Source organism: Bubalus bubalis, chromosome 1, assembly GCF_019923935.1.
Source record: "Bubalus bubalis isolate 160015118507 breed Murrah chromosome 1, NDDB_SH_1, whole genome shotgun sequence".
NCBI lineage: Eukaryota > Metazoa > Chordata > Mammalia > Artiodactyla > Bovidae > Bubalus > Bubalus bubalis.
Window position 1 is genome coordinate 98,562,696 of NC_059157.1, and position 18,260 is coordinate 98,580,955.

General features: G+C 38.7%; 1 protein-coding gene across 3 annotated transcripts in view; it reads right to left on the bottom strand.

Annotated features, from left to right (window-relative positions):
* Window positions 1-18,260, bottom strand: part of MYH15 (myosin heavy chain 15) — a 124,566-nt gene that overhangs the window by 101,584 nt on the left and 4,722 nt on the right. For all 3 annotated transcript variants that reach the window (XM_025283513.3, XM_044941531.2, XM_044941522.2), the window contains exons 2-4: window positions 11,903-12,021; window positions 6,471-6,620; window positions 5,713-5,883 (exon numbers count right to left, since the gene is read on the bottom strand). In XM_025283513.3, coding sequence (XP_025139298.3) covers window positions 5,713-5,883; window positions 6,471-6,620; window positions 11,903-12,021 — 440 coding nt within the window. The remainder of the gene's footprint in view (window positions 1-5,712; window positions 5,884-6,470; window positions 6,621-11,902; window positions 12,022-18,260) is intronic.

Genomic DNA, 18,260 nt, shown 5'->3' on the forward strand with positions numbered 1-18,260 from the left:
AGGCTACAGGCTGGATTTGGCCTGCAGGGCCATAGCTTGCTGACCCCTGATCTAAACAAGTGATGGTGTTGGAGACTGTGAATGGTTACTGAAACGTGACATGGGTGTTAGTGGAGCTGGGTCACAACTTGCTGATGGATAGAATGTGAGGTGTAGTAGAAAGAGGAAGGCTGACTGCAGTTTTGGTTTGAGCAAATGGGTAGTGGACGTTGCCATTAACTAACGTAGGGTACATACATAGGGAAAAAAACAGCTTTGGCGAGGGAAAGATCAAGGATTCCTATACTTGCAAATTTACTTGTGAGTTTAGTTTATATGTTCATTTATCTCCTTCACAAATATTTCTGAAATGCCTTCTATGAGCAAATCACTGTACCAAACACTTCCGGTTATAACAGGATAATCAGACATGGGCTCTGGCTGTAGAGCATCTAACTGGGCAGACAAGACATGCACATAATAAGCAGACTATAATGCAACAGAAAATGTCATGAGAGTTCCGAGATAAAACCATGATCCCTTGGCCCAACAACATAAATTTCATGATTCTCTACCAACCCATTCTACCCAAGAACCACAAACTCAGATTTGGGAGAGACCTTACAGTTCTGGCCCAACCCACCTAAAAGCTCATTGAATTCCTTTTACAATTTCCCTCTAAAAAGTAGGCTAGCTTAGGCTTGAATATTTTCATGGAAAGAGAACACACCAACATCGAGTTAAGGCTCTGGCTGGGTGATATAAAGGAAGAAAATTTCTTTGTGGTTTAAAATCCTTTGTTTGAAATTATGCCACTGGAGCCATAAGAATGGGTCTAATTTGTATGATTAGATACTTGAAGAACATGTTTTTGATCCACCTGAGTCTATTGTTCTAATGCATGGACTATGGTCTTCTACCTCTTTTGTCTAATCTCATAGGCTTAGAATCTGCATTTTACAGCAAATGCATTCAACGACATTCCATCAACAACTCTTGGACATCTGGCACATATTGTACAACTCTTGCACTCCAGCACATCTTCTTCCCTCCCAAGTATCCAAGTGGGGAATGATGCAGTGAGCAAATATGCAAAGTCTTGCTCCTGGCAACATTGATCTGGTGGGTTCTTGACAAAATGATAAATGTGGAGAGGAACAAGAAGGAAGGAAAATCTGATAACACTGAATAGTTGAGTCACCAAGTCTTGGAGGTGTGGAATCCATTTCGTATTGCATATTTTCCTGCCACAGAAATAGTCAACCTTTCATGAACACTAGAATGAATCATTTAAAAAATGTAAACATCTCCTGGGATGGTTCATGTTAATAAGAAGGACATGCCAAAGCCTCACAGCAAGCAGCAGTCCATCTCCAGCAGAGCCACCTCCCATATATGAGGACTGCCATGTCCCTGGGACTCCAATGAAGCCATCTTCCATTTAGGGATGAATGGATGCTTTATGCAAAGCAAATAGATATCAAAGCTCAAAATGTAACAATTAAACCACTGAGGAGGGAAAAGCTCTATTTCTTCAGGGTCTTCTCCATTTCTCCAATGCTTAGGAAGTATAAAACTTCTAATAAACATGAGGCCCTCTAGCAAATTAATCTCCAAATAGGTCAGGGAAATAAGTAATTATGTTCTGCCTCATAGCATCAATTGTCCTCTACTGCACAGTAAATGGTCTGAATCAGTTGCCCTGACTCTGAACATTAATGCTATAACCTCTCCCTCTTCAAATATTATCAATTCAGCCCTCCTGTCTTTTACATCTGTCACTTTCTTGCTATTTCCATTTCCACTATCCTGATTCAAGGCCTCTATTTCTCACTTGCTGTAACAGCTTTTTAATCACCCTGACTCTAGCCTTTTCTCCCATTCCTGACCCCATACACAAACCCACCTGAGTAAACCCAAGCTTCTCTGACTACCCCATTACCCAGTGTGGAATCCTCTCTGGCTCACCATCACCTAAAAATAAGTTATAAATTCATTAAAATCCCTTTACAGCCTGACTCCCTTTTTTTAACTTCTAAACCCTTCCCTCTGAATATTTTAAACTCTTGTCAGATTTTTAAATGCATCCATTACTTTCCTGTCTCTAAGCCTTTGCTCTTGCCCATCCTTCTGCATGCTTACTGTCTTCCTCTTTTCACCTGTTGAAATCATGTCCATTTCTTCAGACCCAGCTGAAATTATACCCCTTTCCCACCAGGCCTTCCTATATTCCTGCAGGCAGAGGTGACCTCTGCTCTTTTGAGTTCTGTGAGCCTTTGTGCCTTTACCACATTTATCCTAACATGTTTTTACATTTATTAGACTTACAAATCTCCTGTTTGACTGCATATGTCTTAAGGGCAAGTGCTATTTATAACAAATGCTTAAGTTTTACACAGCAATTAATTCAAAGTTTTATACACAGTAATGAAGTATTAGGCCTAAAATTAAGGTCCAACATTTTGTGGGCTTTGACATCTGGGGAACGCCAGGAGAACCTAATCACAGGTTCCCCTCCCCACATGCTCCTGTGGGTTATGTCATACAGGCTTGCAACATACTTTCTCATGGGAATAGGCACAGAGCCAGCTGATTCTTGAGTAAGGGACTTCAGTTCCCTACCAGCCCATGGAATTATTTAAACAAGCCAATCACATCCTCCAGTGGGAATCACTGGTCGCCTCACCCTATTATTACTGCAAAGCCTGCTTCCCACAGCTCTCAATTATTCATTCTGCTCCTAAGGGCAACTGCCGTGCAGCCAGCCCCATATGGCATGCAGTGTCCTCCTCCCCAGTCTGTGAGTATATGTGAGTATTAAGCTGCTGTAGATCTCATCTGTCCACTGCCAGGTGTCTTGTGGTCAGCCATTCCCATAGCCCTAGGAGAAGAATCCCTCCCTCACCACTGGGGTAACAAGGAAATGATCAAAACAAGTAGCTGCTAAATACACTTACTTGTTAAAAGTTGAAAACTAGTAAAAGTTTTGGTCTTTAGACATCTTGCTAATTATATCCTTAGTTCCTTGAGTGCCAGGATGATGCCTCTGGTTTGTATTTCTCCCAACACTTAGCAGAGTAGGTCCTGAGGTGACTAAAATCTAGGTCCTCAGCAAAGGAATTAATTGATAGGTGAACACTAAGACTTACGGTTTGAGCTTTGGCATGGGCTGCTTTACTGTGGGCAATGGTGAGGCAGAAAGTAAAAGTTGTGAGCAAAAAGACACAATGCAATATGTTTGAAGAAAATAGTCATATGCATTCAAGGGATAACTAACTAGATATTAACATGATTAATTTTATAACAAAAATACCAGAATTAGTATATCTAAAGAACTCTACTAGGGAAGTGGCAACACTCATTGCCAAGATGCTACCAGAATTCAAAATTATTTTAGAAACTTCTGTGGGATATCTGACACCTTTGGCTATTGGCACATGGAAATGGCCTATAGTCTGACTGTGGATTATTACATAGAAACAATCATGAGTTATTTAGCTAAGTTAGACAAATTATGTGAAAAATAGGTAATACAGTTAGGATTCAAAAACAGTTACGATGATTGGTATTCAAGTCAATTTTCTCCTGAAGACAGTAAAAATCTAACAATTTATCCTAATCCCCATCCTGTGAGGGACTTTTTCCAAGATGTCTGAATTTTTGAAAGAAGGATGTAGCTTTTCAAGGTGACTCCACTGCAGGGGCAACAGTTTCTAAATGTACAATTTTGGATGTATTTGTTTAAAAAAATAAAAATAATCTCTTTACCAATACCTATGTAAAATCATAAATATGTAATCATATGTTAATATTTAATATGTAGATTACTGATGTTCAAGTTCTAAACAAACTAGAATAATTCAAGTAATGAGGTAAGTGTAAGTTAATCCTATAATAGATCTGTTCACTGCATTTAGATAAGGAGGTTACTGTATGCTTGAAGACCAAATTAACAAAGTTGGCATGAAAATGTGTTTTTTAGCTTGATATAAACTTTTTTATAAATATAAAAACTCAAAACTTATATGTATAAAAACTTTTTCCTTATAAACACACAGATGCATTCTATATTTTATATGTAGTGATGTATTTTAGTTCCTTCGAACTTTGAAAAGTTCTCATGATGCAGTCTGTTTCAAGGAGAGAGTTTGATCATTAATATTTACTAAAAATTTCCTTCATGTAGACTGAACAAACACAATGATCTTTTCAAAATGTAGAATCATTTCAAGAAAGGTTTTAGTATTCCATATTTGCCTGACCTGAACCTTTGAAATAACTCACAGGAAACCAAACACTTATCTTTTCCTTTTATCATTTACTCATTTTTCCCTTGTTTTATCATATCACTACAAAGTACAATAGGAAATTATATCAATGTTGCTGGTGTCTTACTTAGAATAAGTTTGATTGTCATAAATAAGATAATAGGCTTCAGATCAACTACAAATCTGTAACACTCACAGACATATCAGGAGTTGAATAATGTCTGCATCCCACCTTCCTGCCTGAATACAGTGTTTTATCATATTTAGAGTAAGTAGATTTTACAGGTGACAACTGCCCAAAGTTAAAGCTGTCCCTTGAAGGAGCTCCAGTTCTCTTGTTTCATTTCTAATTAGAAAACTGTAACTCTAATAATGCCATCAAACATTTCCCAGATCATGGGCGAGTCATTATTATCATTATTTTTAGTCAACTCACGAGTTGGTTCATTATCATCATTTTTTGAATCAGCCTGTCCCCTCCCTAGAAAGTTCACTAGTTATAAAATAAATAAAATCAATGTGATGTCCACTCCTGTTAAGAATAATGGCTATTTTCAAAGACGATTTAGTTTCATCTAAAGATCTAACATGTAAAATGGATGGGACAGTGATTGATAAAATCTGGGCCCCACAAAAGACAGTGAGAGGTTAGTCATCCTTACCCCTTTCTGAACAGGGTTGCTGAGAATCAAATGTGAGAGCAAAGCATAGTTGTCCAGACCAGTGTGCAGAATTCACTGCAATCCACAACTATTGCAAAAGATAAGGCCACATAGCTGCTCACACCCTATCATGCTTGCTCCCTTGGACAAAGCCACAGCAAAACCATATTGAATTCCCCTGGCAAATCGGGTTAATCTTTTCTAGAGCACATGGAAAGATTTCAGAGTATAGGAACATCACTGAATTTGGAAACCATACACTGCAGCTAATTTACTAATAAACCATGAAGTATTGTCATAAATTACTTAAACTAACTGGTACTTGTCCAATTAAATGAACAAACTACATCCTGCAAGGTAGTGGCCTTGAGGATTTATGGCGGTTGTTTGTTTGCATGCTAATTTGCCAAATTTCGTTAAGCTGCTCTGGGTCTACTCATTCACCTTATGTTAATCAGCCAAGCCCTACAGTGTTCATATTTTCAGCTCTGTGTTTTTCCAGTCAAGAGCATGACCATTTTTAATCTCAACAAGCTTCCTCAAGCATTAACAGTGGAGGCCATGCATAAGCAGTAAATGTGTAGCGACAGTGTGAGTTAGAGATGATGGAGTAGGTACCTGATGTGGGAGTTTAGTTAGGATGCCACAGGGCTGCACAGAAAAACCATTAAGAGAATATGTGCAGAGCTCTTCTACCCTATTTCCCATCCCCTTGACAGAGCCAGGGTCCTGACACGGATCAACACAGCAAGCAGGGCCAATTCTCCTTAAACAAAAATGGATGGGGGAGAAACATGCCTCACCTTCTCAACAAGATCCACACAGGCTTGCAAATCCAGGCCAAAGTCGATGGACACCCAGTCAATGCCTTCTCTCCTATATTCCTCTTGCTCCAAAACCAACGTATGCTGATTGAAGAACTGTTGTAACTTTTCATTGGTAAAATTAATGCAAAGTTGTTCAAGACTGTTACACTTCAAGGTTGTGATCAGAAATAAAATTGAGAAAATAGTAATTATTGGAGGTGATGGATATGTTAATTAACTTAATTGTACTGATTATTTCACAATGTATATGTGCACTGAATCAAGTTGTTCTACTTAAATATATATTTTTAATTGTCAAACATACTTCAGTAAAAAAAATAAAATAGAGGTTCACTTGGAAAATGTAAAGAGAAAACCACAACCACTATCATACGTTGGCAAATAAACCCAATAAGTAAAAATTGCTCAATTATATTCTTAACCTCCTTCATATATATCTGCAAATTAAGATTATGATAGGAAATTAACATTTAATGATATTACAATTCAAAATCATAAAAGATGTCTTAATTTACCTTAATTTAAGGCTGAATTAATTTCTTAGCACTATTAATTATAATGGTTTTTATTGTCATTTGTTAATATTAATAATAGCTTTTTCCAACCAAAGTAGCTGTTTAAGTTTGCACAGAATGATTCTCATCATGCTCTGACTACATCTTATGACATTCAATTCACATAGTCTAATTCTCTTGTAAATATACATCAACTTCACTTTTACCAGATATACTTACATCAAGCATCTCAAAACCAGTGATGTCAAGAATGCCAATGAAGAATTGTCTTGACAGCTTGGCATCCAGGACCCTGTTGATACGTGCCACCAGCCACTTAAACATTCTCTCATAGATTGACTTAGACAAGGCACCAACAGCATAGGTCACCTGAAAATCACATCAAAAGTAGTCCTTCGCCTGACAACAGTGTTCATTTTGACCCTGGGCATTCTCTATCAGTAACCACCTTCTAGTAAAACCAGCATATATTTATCTGCTTTCTGTGGTTATAGCTTTATGCTGAAGATAAGGGGAAAGGAAGAAAGAAGCAAGGACAGGAGTAAAGCAAGAAGGAAGGGAGGGAGGAGAAGGGAGGAGAGTTACGGGAAAGGAGGTGAGCTGCCTGGTGCTTCCCCACCTGACACTCCTGTGAGAGATTCATGTTCCTACCACTAAAGGACCAAACCTCCTGGGGTAGGGTGGCAACATGTTCTAAAACCTTGCCGTTCAGAGTGTGGTCCTAAGACCTGCAGCATATGCATCACCTGAAAGCTTTTTAAAGATGCCAATGCCCAGCATCTCTTCCCAGACCTATGAATCAGAATTTGCACTCTGGCACAATCCCCTCTGACTCCCACACATCATAAAGTTTCAAAAATGCTGGTAGAGTAGGTCAGGAATATGGAATCTCCTAGCCCTTTCCTGCTGCTGCTAATAAATTGCATAACTTTTGGCAAGTGACCCAATCTCTCTAGGGTACAGTGTCTTCCCCTAAGTTATGCTCTTGAAGATTCTTTCCAGCCTCAGCTTCCACCTATTTTATTAGTTCCCAGGGCTGCCCTCAACTCTGCATAGGGAGAATGGCAATTTAGTGCATCGTTCTGACTCAGATTCCTGTACTATAAAACTGAGGCTACATTTCCCCTCCCTGGAGGTGTGGGTCAAAGGCGCTCTCCTAACCTACTGGGGAGAGCTCAAACCTCTGTGCGTGATGCTGCTGTTTTGCGGATGTAGATCCTGCTGCCGTGACTCGCAGGCACCGATGTCGCAGCAGCTTTCTGACAGACTCCAAGGAGGAGTGAATTTCAGCTGGACAGTCTCCAAGCCTGGCAGGGGAATGCGCTCCAACGACTTAACATTTAAAATAGGCCTATCACATCCATCCTTCGGCTGCCCAGGACAGTGCGCACAGCAGGAGCCAGTTGGTGTCTGGCGGTGATTTAGTTATGAGTCACCCACTCCCTGATCAGTTATCTTGAGTCATTTCCACAGTAATCCGTAAGCCGGATGGCATCACAGTTTTTTATTATTGGCATCAAGAGCGCACACGCACAAGTAAAGCACCGAGAATGATTTTTATCCTCCAGAGCATTGAGGAAATCACTCTCTGTCTACAGCAGTCACTTTGAAAGTTTAAAAAGAACGTGACTAACTTGCTCCCCACCTATTAATTCCCTAAATACTTGAGAAGTGGGAGTGAGAGAGAAACTGGCCGCAGCTGGGGAGTAGTGAAAAATAGGAAGAAAGCCTGAAATTGTAGCAGAGGTTAAACAGACTCATGACTGAGCTCTTTTTAAAATAACCTCATTATACAGAGTGAAGTAAGCCAGAAAGAAAAACACCAATACAGTATACTAACGCATATATATGGAATTTAGAAAGGTGGTAATGATAACCCTGTATGCGAGACAGCAAAAGAGACACAGATGTATAGAACAGTCTTTTGGATTCTGTGGGAAACGGAGAGGGGGGATGACTTGGGAGAATGGCATTGAAACATGTATAATATCATATAATAAATGAATTGCCAGTCCAAGTTCAATGCAGGATACAGGATGCTTGGGGCTGGTGCACTGGGATGACCCAGAGGGATGGTACGAGGAGGGAGGGGGGAGGGGGTTCAGGATGGGGAGCACGTGTATACCCGTGGCAGATTCATGTTGATGTATGGCAAAACCAATACAATATCGTAAAGTAATTAGCCTCCAATTAAAATAAATAAATTTAAATTTAAAAAAATAAAATAACCTCAAAGACTTTGATTACTTGGGGGTCAATAGTATAGGATAGAAAAAACAAAACTGAAAAGAAGTGGAGTCAAATAGCTGTATTTTTAACCACCTTGATCCCTGCCTTCCTCATCTGCAAAATAATATTAAAATATGCTTGTCTCATGGTTGTTGGAAGAGATTTAATAAGACAGAAGATGCAAATATACATAGCACAGTATTTGGCACTTAGAGTCAACCTAATAAATGCTAGTTCCCCCTTTCCTATCCCTTCTCCACTTTTTTTTAAAATTTTTTTTAAATTTTATTTTATTTTTAAACTTTACAATATTGTATTAGTTTTGCCAAATATCGAAATGAATCTGCCTTTCTCCACTTTTATCACTTCCTCACCCTTGATCCAGTCTTTACTATCCATGTTGCTTTCAGCAGTTAATCTAAGTTCACTGTTTTTAATAAAATGGAAGCATAAATAAGATCAACTTTGCAGAGTTGCTGTTTGATTGAATGAACTATGCATACAAAGCACATAACAGCATCCACACTGAGCATTCAATAACTACTGATTATTATTATTGTTTGATCATTATTAATCTTTTTAAAGTAAAATAACTTATTTCTAATAAGCATAGTTAGAACTCTCCTAGAATTTTAAAATACTAGACCTAAAGAGCCTTGGTTCCTGGTAATCACGTATGCTGCTGCTGCTAAGTCGCTTTAGTCATGTCCAACTCTGTGTGACCCCATAGACGACAGCCTACCAGGCTCCCCCGTCCCTAGGATTCTCCAGGCAAGAACACTGGAGTGGGTTACCATTTCCTTAACCAATGCATGAAAGTGAAAAGTGAAAGTAAAATCACTCAGTCATGTCCGACTCTTAGTGACCCAATGGACTGCGCCCACCAGGCTCCTCTGTCCATGGGATTTTTCTAGGCAAGAGTACTGGAGTGGGGTGTCATTGCCTTCTCTGGATAATCATGTATAGTGGCTCCCAATTCAAGATGGTACACGCTCCACTCAAGGGAAGGGGGCACTTTGGAACAGGATGGGCATTTTCCCATCATCAGTGACTGAGAGTGTTGCTGGCACTTAGCACCTGGGAGCAGGAATGCAAAACCTCCTTCAATGTGTGGGACACTCTCATACATGAAGAATTATCTCCTTTAGATGCCAATCATTGTTCCACTAAGACCCACAGAAGAATTTAACCTCTTCATGGGGTGCTCAGAGAGATGGAGTATTTGACCTAAGTCCCAGAATTAGATAGCATAAGAACTAGAACTAAGTTTTGTATAAAGTGTTAACACTGCAAGAATTTTTGCCATCTTTTGCAATTGTCATCAACAGAGCATATACATCTCTATTCTTAGCAGTGACAATTGTCTCTATAAAGTCAGTAAAATTCCTAAGAAAAGAAAAGCCTTACAGTGTGCTTTCTTACTCTGTCTTCAGGAGATGGAGGAAAAGAGAGTGCTTAAGCAAGAAGGTGGGTAGGGGAGGGGGGCATGGAGGATGAGGGTTTTCTTTCTTTTAATGTTGAATAATAATATATTAGCTTGCTTCACTGATTTCATTATAGTAGAGGCTGGTGTGGTAACTCAGTCCCTGAGAACACAATATTAAAGAGACGAAGGTTTGATTTCAGTCCTCCTATGGGCTCATTAGTTTTACACTGAGCAAGTCCTTGTTCTATAATCATAGCATGTCATGCATACATGTGGTGGTGAATGTCTTAAAAGGCAAGAAGCTGCCAGACATCTCCAGCCTCACTATGAAGAAATAGCTCAACTACTTGTCCCACTGAGCATGGCTTAACGTCAGCCAATATTTCATTTATTTTAACATTTATGGAGAACCTACTGCTTGCAGGGCACCGTGCTAGACGCTGGGGTACTAAGATGAATTAGACACAGTCCATGGCCTCAAGAGCTCAGGTCACCAGGGAGGACAAAAATGCGGGCAAATTGTTCCCATAGAGTTGATATTATGGTAGAGATAAGCTTATTTAGTTATAGAGTAAGCTGAACTAGGAAATTGGTTTTGATTAGTTGTTGAAATGTTTTAAATGACAGTCACACCAAATGCCTTTCTATAAACATATCAAAAGGAAGAGAGTTTATTGTTGTCAAAACAACTGTCTTCTGTCACAAAGTTGCACATTTGTCTATCTTATTTTCAGATTTGGGATGTATACAGAATAAGACAGTCTAAGTGTCACCTGAATACTAGCTGGGTGTCCTTTGGAATGTTACTTATGTTCCCTAACCCTGGGTTTCCTCAACTGGAAAACATAAGTATCCTTGCCAGTAAGGATACTTATACCTCTGAGTTTTGTTGTAGGAATGGAAGGAGATAATATGAATGCTTTTTACATGTTATATGTGATCAAACCACTTTCTCTTTCCAGAAAGACTACACTTCTCAGCCCCACAGTAGCTAAGGAGAGAATTTGACTAGTTTTCACCAATAGAATCTTACTAAACGTGATATCACTCCTAGCCCCAGGCAGTTAAAGTGTGTGTACTTTCTTCACAAATCATTTTTTCCCCTGTGCAGCAACACTGGAGGACATGCATTCCAGATGGCCTGAGGACAAAATTGAAGAAGGCGGTCTAATCTGTATTGGGCTTGGTGTGAGCAAGAAATAAATGCCCATTTTATTGTCACTAGGATTTTAATGTGTATGTTACTGTAGCAGGGCTTGTCTCATACTAGCACGTTGCAGATGTCAATTATTATTTTGAAATACACTATCATATTTAGATGGTCCCACTAGTTGGCTGTCCTGTGACTATTTACTGCACAGCCTCAGGATCAACACTTCTCAGAGCACTCATTATTCTATCATTAAAATATTCTCCTGGATACTGAACAAAACAAACCTATATGACCTTCCATCTCTCACTTTGGTTCTCATTTTTCCCCCTCTTTGAATGCTAACTTCAGCATATGTGCTGAAACCCTTTCTTAATGAATGCATCTGATAGCCTAAAAAGTTAATATTCCAAATAGGTGATAGATTTCAATTTACCAATTTTATTCATGTCAGAAACTGTATTTTTAAGAGCCTCTTAGCTAGACCATAAAGATGTTTATTATAAAATGTAAAGGACTTCCCTGAATCTGAAGAGACTCGTTGCTTAAGGGGAAACTGTCAAAATGGTATCTTTCAGACTAGAAAGATTCATTTTGATATATGGCAAAACCAATACAATATTGTAAAGTTAAAAAATAAAATTAAAAAAAAGAAAGACTCTTAACACAAGAGCATTTACTGTAGTGTGCACCACAGATGAAAACAGAATACTCATCATAGTAATTCTTTTTCACTTTTTTATAGAAGCCCTTGTTACAGACATCAGAAGTTGAAAAATACACAAATAAAACCTGTGTACAATTAGTACAAGAGGATAGAATCATAATACTCTGGAAGTAACTTACCTGTTCTACATTTTGGCTTCTAGTAACAAATTCATGACCAACTTTGATTCTAGGATGGATCAAGCCCTTCACCAGCTCAGAGGAGTTAATGCCCATGAGGAAAGCAGCCTTGCCAGCACCTGGTCAGAAGAAAGGAAGGAAAAGAAGAAGAGAAGGAGGGAGGGAGAGAGGGAGAGAAAAAATAGTAAGAGAAAAGAGGGAGGAGGAGAGAAGAAGGAAAACATTGTTAAAATTCAATCTCCACGTGCTCCCAATAGACAACCCAGAAGATGGAAAGATGGTGTAGTTAGAATGATGTAGCAAGGTAAATTGTAGTTCTGAAATAAATTCATGGACCCTAAGTGATCCTAAAAGACTCTATTTCTTGTAAATGCAAATCAAAATCACAGTGAAATGCCACTACACACTCACTAGAATGGCTATAATCAAAAAGACATGAGTGTTGGTGAAGAAGTGGAGAAACTGCAAACTTCATTCCCTCCTAGAATGTAAAATGGTACAGCCACTGGAGGAAACTGTTTGGCAGCCACTCAGAAGTTAAACATAGTTACTGCAGGATCCAACAATTCCACCCCGAGGTATATATCCAAGAGAAATAAAAACATATGTTCACACAAAATAGTTGTACACAAATGTTCCTAGCAGCATTACTCACAATGGTCAAAAAAAGGAAAAAACACAAATGTTCATCAACTGATAAATGGATAAACAAAATGCAGGATATTAATTCCACAGAATATTTTTTTAACTACAAAAAAGAATGAAGTATTGATGTATGCTGCAACATGATTGAGGGTTGAAAACATCATAGTAAGTGAAGAGGCCAGACACAAAGGCCATATATTATATGATTTTATTTATATGAACTCTCCAGGATAGGTAAATCTAGAGAGACAGAAAGTAGATTTGTAGTTGCCAGGGGCTAGGGGAAAAAGGAATGGGGCGTATTTACTTTTGTATACAAGATCTCCTTTGGGGGGTAATGACATGTTAGTCAAACCACCTTCTGATTATGCCCAAACTCACTGAACTGTATATTTTAAAGAATAATTTTATAATATGAGAATTATAGCCCAATTAAAAAAAATCCATTTCTTGATATTGGCCCTCTTCTGAAAAGAATTGTTCATCTGAAGAGGATGAAAATCATATTTTCATTATTTGCCTCTTTTCCCCTTCTACGTATATATTTGTAGCTCCTTTCAATGGAACCAGAACTTGGACCATATATTTGGGTAATTCAAGACCTATCAACAGAAACCAGGACACTTGCCCAGTATCTCTCATACACTGCTCGTCTTCCTGTGAGTCTCTGCCCCACAGTGCCCTCTGCTGCCTAACAAGAAGACTTACAACCCACACAATTATTCCTATATAGAGTGCTATTTTCATTTTCTAAGGAAAGAAATGAAGAATGAGTGTTATCAGAAGGAAAAGTAAATAAGCATGTATCACATCAGTTGTTAAAAAAATGACAATAACACAAAATAATGCCACAGGCGAGAAGCTATAAACACATTTTAAACTGCATGTTTTTTTTCAGTTATCAAACAAAAGGAATATTTTACTCAGTTGAAACCTCTCTGCTGTCTCCCATTTTAAGTGAATCCTGAGATATATATCTGATGTAGTCATTCCATAAAGTTAATATCTTAGAATAGAAGGAAATGCAGTCTTTCCTTACTTCATTAAGAAGTACAAAATTTCCTGAGCAATGACCACAAATAAAGAATAAATTAAAAACAAAACACAATTAAATAGCTATATGTCATCTGTATTAACAATATCCATTTCCTTTTTGTGGGGCCTTTAAAGTTTTCACAAAGACTAGAAAAGCTTGAAATGTTTGATTTATTTATTAACTAAAGGAAATAGAAACCCACCACTCCAGTATTCTTGCCTAGAGAATCCCATGGACAGAGGAGCCTGGTTGGCTATGGTCCATAGGGTCACAAAGAGTCAGACACAACTGAAGTGACTTAGCATACAAAGTCAATATATATTATACATTCTAGAAATGTATCTACAAATTCTACATCTACTCCTAATCAGTGATAATGGCCTAGGAACTCCATTGCTATGAAATCTTTCAGAATGCAAAGAAAGACTGTTTGGGAAAATAAGTGGAAAAATCAAACGTAGAGCAGACATTCCGATTCTATACTGAGTTATTCTAGTTAAGAGCACCATGTTTGGAGACAAAAGCCTGATTATTTCAAGTTGAAAAGCCAAGGGGTCAGAATAAAAGACTTTTTGAGCCAAAGGAGAATTTAAAGAGCATCTAACCCAAAATGAAAATATTTCAAAGGAAGGGAGAAATGTAATGTGCCTGATGAATCTGAGTGGAGCTGAACAGTAACCAATGATGTGAAAAATGAACAATTCCACAATATCCGTCCAGGAAAAATAGACAGGACTTCAGCTCTCTATGCTTTGGAAGCATTCAGATGGACAAGGTAGGTAATAATAGTCTCAATTTCACCAATCTTTTTCCAGTGTTAATGACAGTTCTTTGAGTCTATTTTCATCCATGAACAAAGGAAACCCAAATTCTCTGTAGTATCCCACCTTAAGCTCTAACAGAAATAGCCTTCAACGTTACAGAATTATTTCTCTCCCACTCCAGAGACATTCAAGGATCTGCAGACAGAGTAGTGTGCCTTGAATTTATCCCAAAGGTGTACATTAAACATCACATGTTATTCATCTTTTTTTAACCGAAAATAACAGTGTCATGTTCCCCTCCTCAAAATTACTTCCTTTGCATTAAAAGTTTATAGTGTTACAACCTAGATGAAAATAGTTTAAATTGGTGAAAAAACGTCCTTCTAACATTCAGGAGATGCCATCATGAAGACAGCACCGCCTGTAAACATATGTTCATTGTGTGACCTGATGTATTCCAGAAGAAGCTTTATAAAAATCCCACCAAAATAAACATCATTTTCTAGGACCCGGTGGATAAAACCATGCATTTTAACCAGGTTGTATCATCTTACCTAGGAGAGGTTTAGCTAGAAGGGTTCTCATCACTGGTGTGGATCAGGATCAGAGTTCATAAAAGAACAAAGTACTTGCTCACTAGAGGAGGTTAGGGTTTATTTTTAGCATTTCACCAGGCGATTCTGATACACATGAGGGTACGAGGGTTGGAGAACAGTCCTCAACCTTGGCTGCACATTGGGGTCACCTGGCAAGTTGTAACCACAAACCCTGATGCCTGAATCCACCCTCAGAGATTGATTTCCTTTGGTCTGGGTAAGGCCTGAGCTTCAGGAATAGAAAAGCTCCCCTGATGATTCTAATGTGCAGTCAAGTCTGAGAACTACTCTCTAGAGAATGGTATCCAGATTTGGTAAGTATTATTAGAAGATGGAGAGAACAATTCTGATGGCACCTGAAAACAGATAAGGAAGTAGAGAAAAACAAAGGGACAATTCTATCCTGGTACAGTCTGATGTATAAATAACAAGATATAAAGACAGAAACAAAATCCAGTTTTCTCAAATCTCAATATGGGAATGTGAAAAGGGGTTTTGAAAATGACCTTCAATTCATCTTATATGTAAGGTTATAATGTGGTTTCTGAGCTGTTCACCCTTTCTTAATTTATTGAACAGTTTCTGAGCACTTGCTATATGCAAGGCCTGGTACCAGATGCTATGGTAAGAGGACAGATAAACAAGACAAAAATCCTTGACATCAAGGAGTTTATAATTCATGACAGTAAATAAAACAGGCAAAAATAGCAAGTCCATAAAACAACTGTCTATAAAGAGACAAATTATGAGTATCATCAAAGTTTGAAAGAGAGAGAAAGATCTCTTTTGGACTGCATAAACAGAGAAGATTTCAAGAAAGAAACAACATTTGGTCTGAGCCTTGAAGGATGAGGAGGGTTTTGATGGGCAAATATGGGAAAACAAGCATTTCTAAGAGAACAACATGACTCAAAAGCGCAGAGGCGGGCAGTGCAGTGATGGTCAAAGATGGCAGATTGGACCAAGAAGTTAGAAAGTGAGATAAACAGAAGAGCATGTGACTTGTGGCCACAGGAGACAGCTGATATCTCTGGAAGGTATTATTTAAATAATGGGGATATATTAAAGGGGCTTTTAGCAGAGAAATGGCAAATTAGAACAGCAAATTAATCAGCATGGCAAATTAATGGCAAATTAATCAGAAAGATTAATTTTGTGGAAGTGTGGAAGGCAGACCAGAGGGAGGCAATTACAGAAAGTGAACCTACTGTGGGACAGTGGAGTGCAAGGGGCTGAAAAGTCTAAACTAGTAACAAGAAAGAGCAAAAGACTGAGAAACATGATGAAGATGTTTCTAGCCTGAGAAGCAGAGAGAAGGACAGCACTGTGAATATGAATAGAAGAGTCAACAGCGAGACATCACTGGAAGAAGATGATACACTGAGTTTTTGCCATGCAGAGTTTAGGGTAGCAGAACCTGCAGTAGAAAGTTAGAAATGTGGGACTTGAACTCAAGAAAGAGGCAAAGCTAAGAATGTCCCCTTTGGTTTGGGGCCTTTCCTCTTTCCACTTTCTTCTCCATCTGTCCAACTCCTTCAACTACTTCTTAAATGGTTAATTGGAAGAAAATTACCAAGGCTTAATATATTAAGAGCCCTTAGAAATCAATAAGAAAAAATCTGTGCCTCAATTTTAAAAATGGGCTAATGATGGAAACAAAAATTTAAAAAAGAAACAATATAAATAGTTGATAACCTACACAAATGTTAGCTTTATTAATACATAAAAATAAAATAAAACCTGGCTAATTGACAAGTGGAAAACAACTGCTAATATTGATGAGTATAGTGAGACAGTCACTCAAATAGAAAAAAAAACACACACACACAAAGGATATGTCCTATAATATTAACTGACTGTCCCTGAGTAGGTAGGATTCATTAACAAATAATTAATTACTACTATGGTAAGTGCTACAGAGCCAGACATTGTATTAATGCCTGGAAATACAGCTGCTGCTACTGCTGCTAAGTCACTTCAGTTGTGTCTGACTCTGTGCGACCCCATAGACGGCAGCCCACCAGGCTCCCCCATCCCTGGGATTCTCCAGGCAAGAACACTGGAGTGGATAAAATACAGCAGTTCACACCTAATTAGACCGCTGCTCTTCAGGAGTTTCCATCTGATGGAGACTGGGGAGTAAGACAGCCAATAAAAAGCAGCTATTATGAATGACACAAACAAAAATATTCAGAGTAAGGAGATAGAGAATGATAAGAAGGAGGTGGGGGTCGTCAGGGAAGAGTTTTCTGATAAGGTGATAGCCAAGATGGCACCTTGACAAAGTGAGGGAGTGAGCCATGAGGATACCTGGGAAGAGTTCCAGAGAGAAGGAGGAGTTGGTGAAAAAGTCCTGCGATAGGATTGCTCGAATACTCCCAGAAGAGCCAAGAGATCAGCGGACTGAGTGAGAGGAGTGAGAGACTGGGGAAAGGGTAGGTGAGGGCTCTGCCCCTGACTCCACTGAGGTGGGTGGATCCACACCAAGCAGTTCTGTGACACCAGATGGAAGTCCTACAGTTCAGCACAATTCTGACACCAACTACCTGAGACAGCATCAGATTCCACAGGTTGAGTACAGTCCTATTAATACAAGACTGCTTCCTCCACTTCAAAAGCCAAATGAAAGTCCAGGTTGCTGCTTAGGCTATTGACCAACCAGCTATAGTTTGGAGGTTCCAACGACACCCTACTTGGGTTCAATTAATTTGCTGGATTTAATTTTCAAGGGATTAGATCTGATAGACAGAGTCCCTGAAGAACTATGGACAGAGGTTCGTGGCATTGTATAGGAGGCAGGGATCAAGACCATCCCCAAGAAAAAGAAATGCAAAAAGGCAAAATGATTGTGTGAGGAGGCCTTAAGAATAGCTATGAAAAGAAGACAAGTGAAAGGCAGAGAAGGAAAGAAAAGATATACCCATTTGAATGCAGAGTTCCAAAGAATAGCAAGGAGAGATAGAAAGCCTTCCTCAGTGATCAGTGCAAAGAAATAAAGGAAAACAATAGAATGGGGAAGACTAGAGATCTCTTCAAGAAAATTAGAGATACCAGGAGAACATTTCATGCAAAGATGGGCCCACTAAAGGACAGAAATGGTAGGGATCTAACAGAAGCAGAAGATATTATGAAGAGGTGGCAAGAATATATAGAAGAACTATACAAAATAGATCTTCACAACCCACATAATCACGATGGTGTGATCACTCACCTAGAGCCAGACATCCTGGAATGTGAAGTCAAGTGGGCCTTAGGAAACATCACTACGAACAAAGCTAGTGGAGGTGATGGCATTCCAGTTGAGCTATTTCAAATCC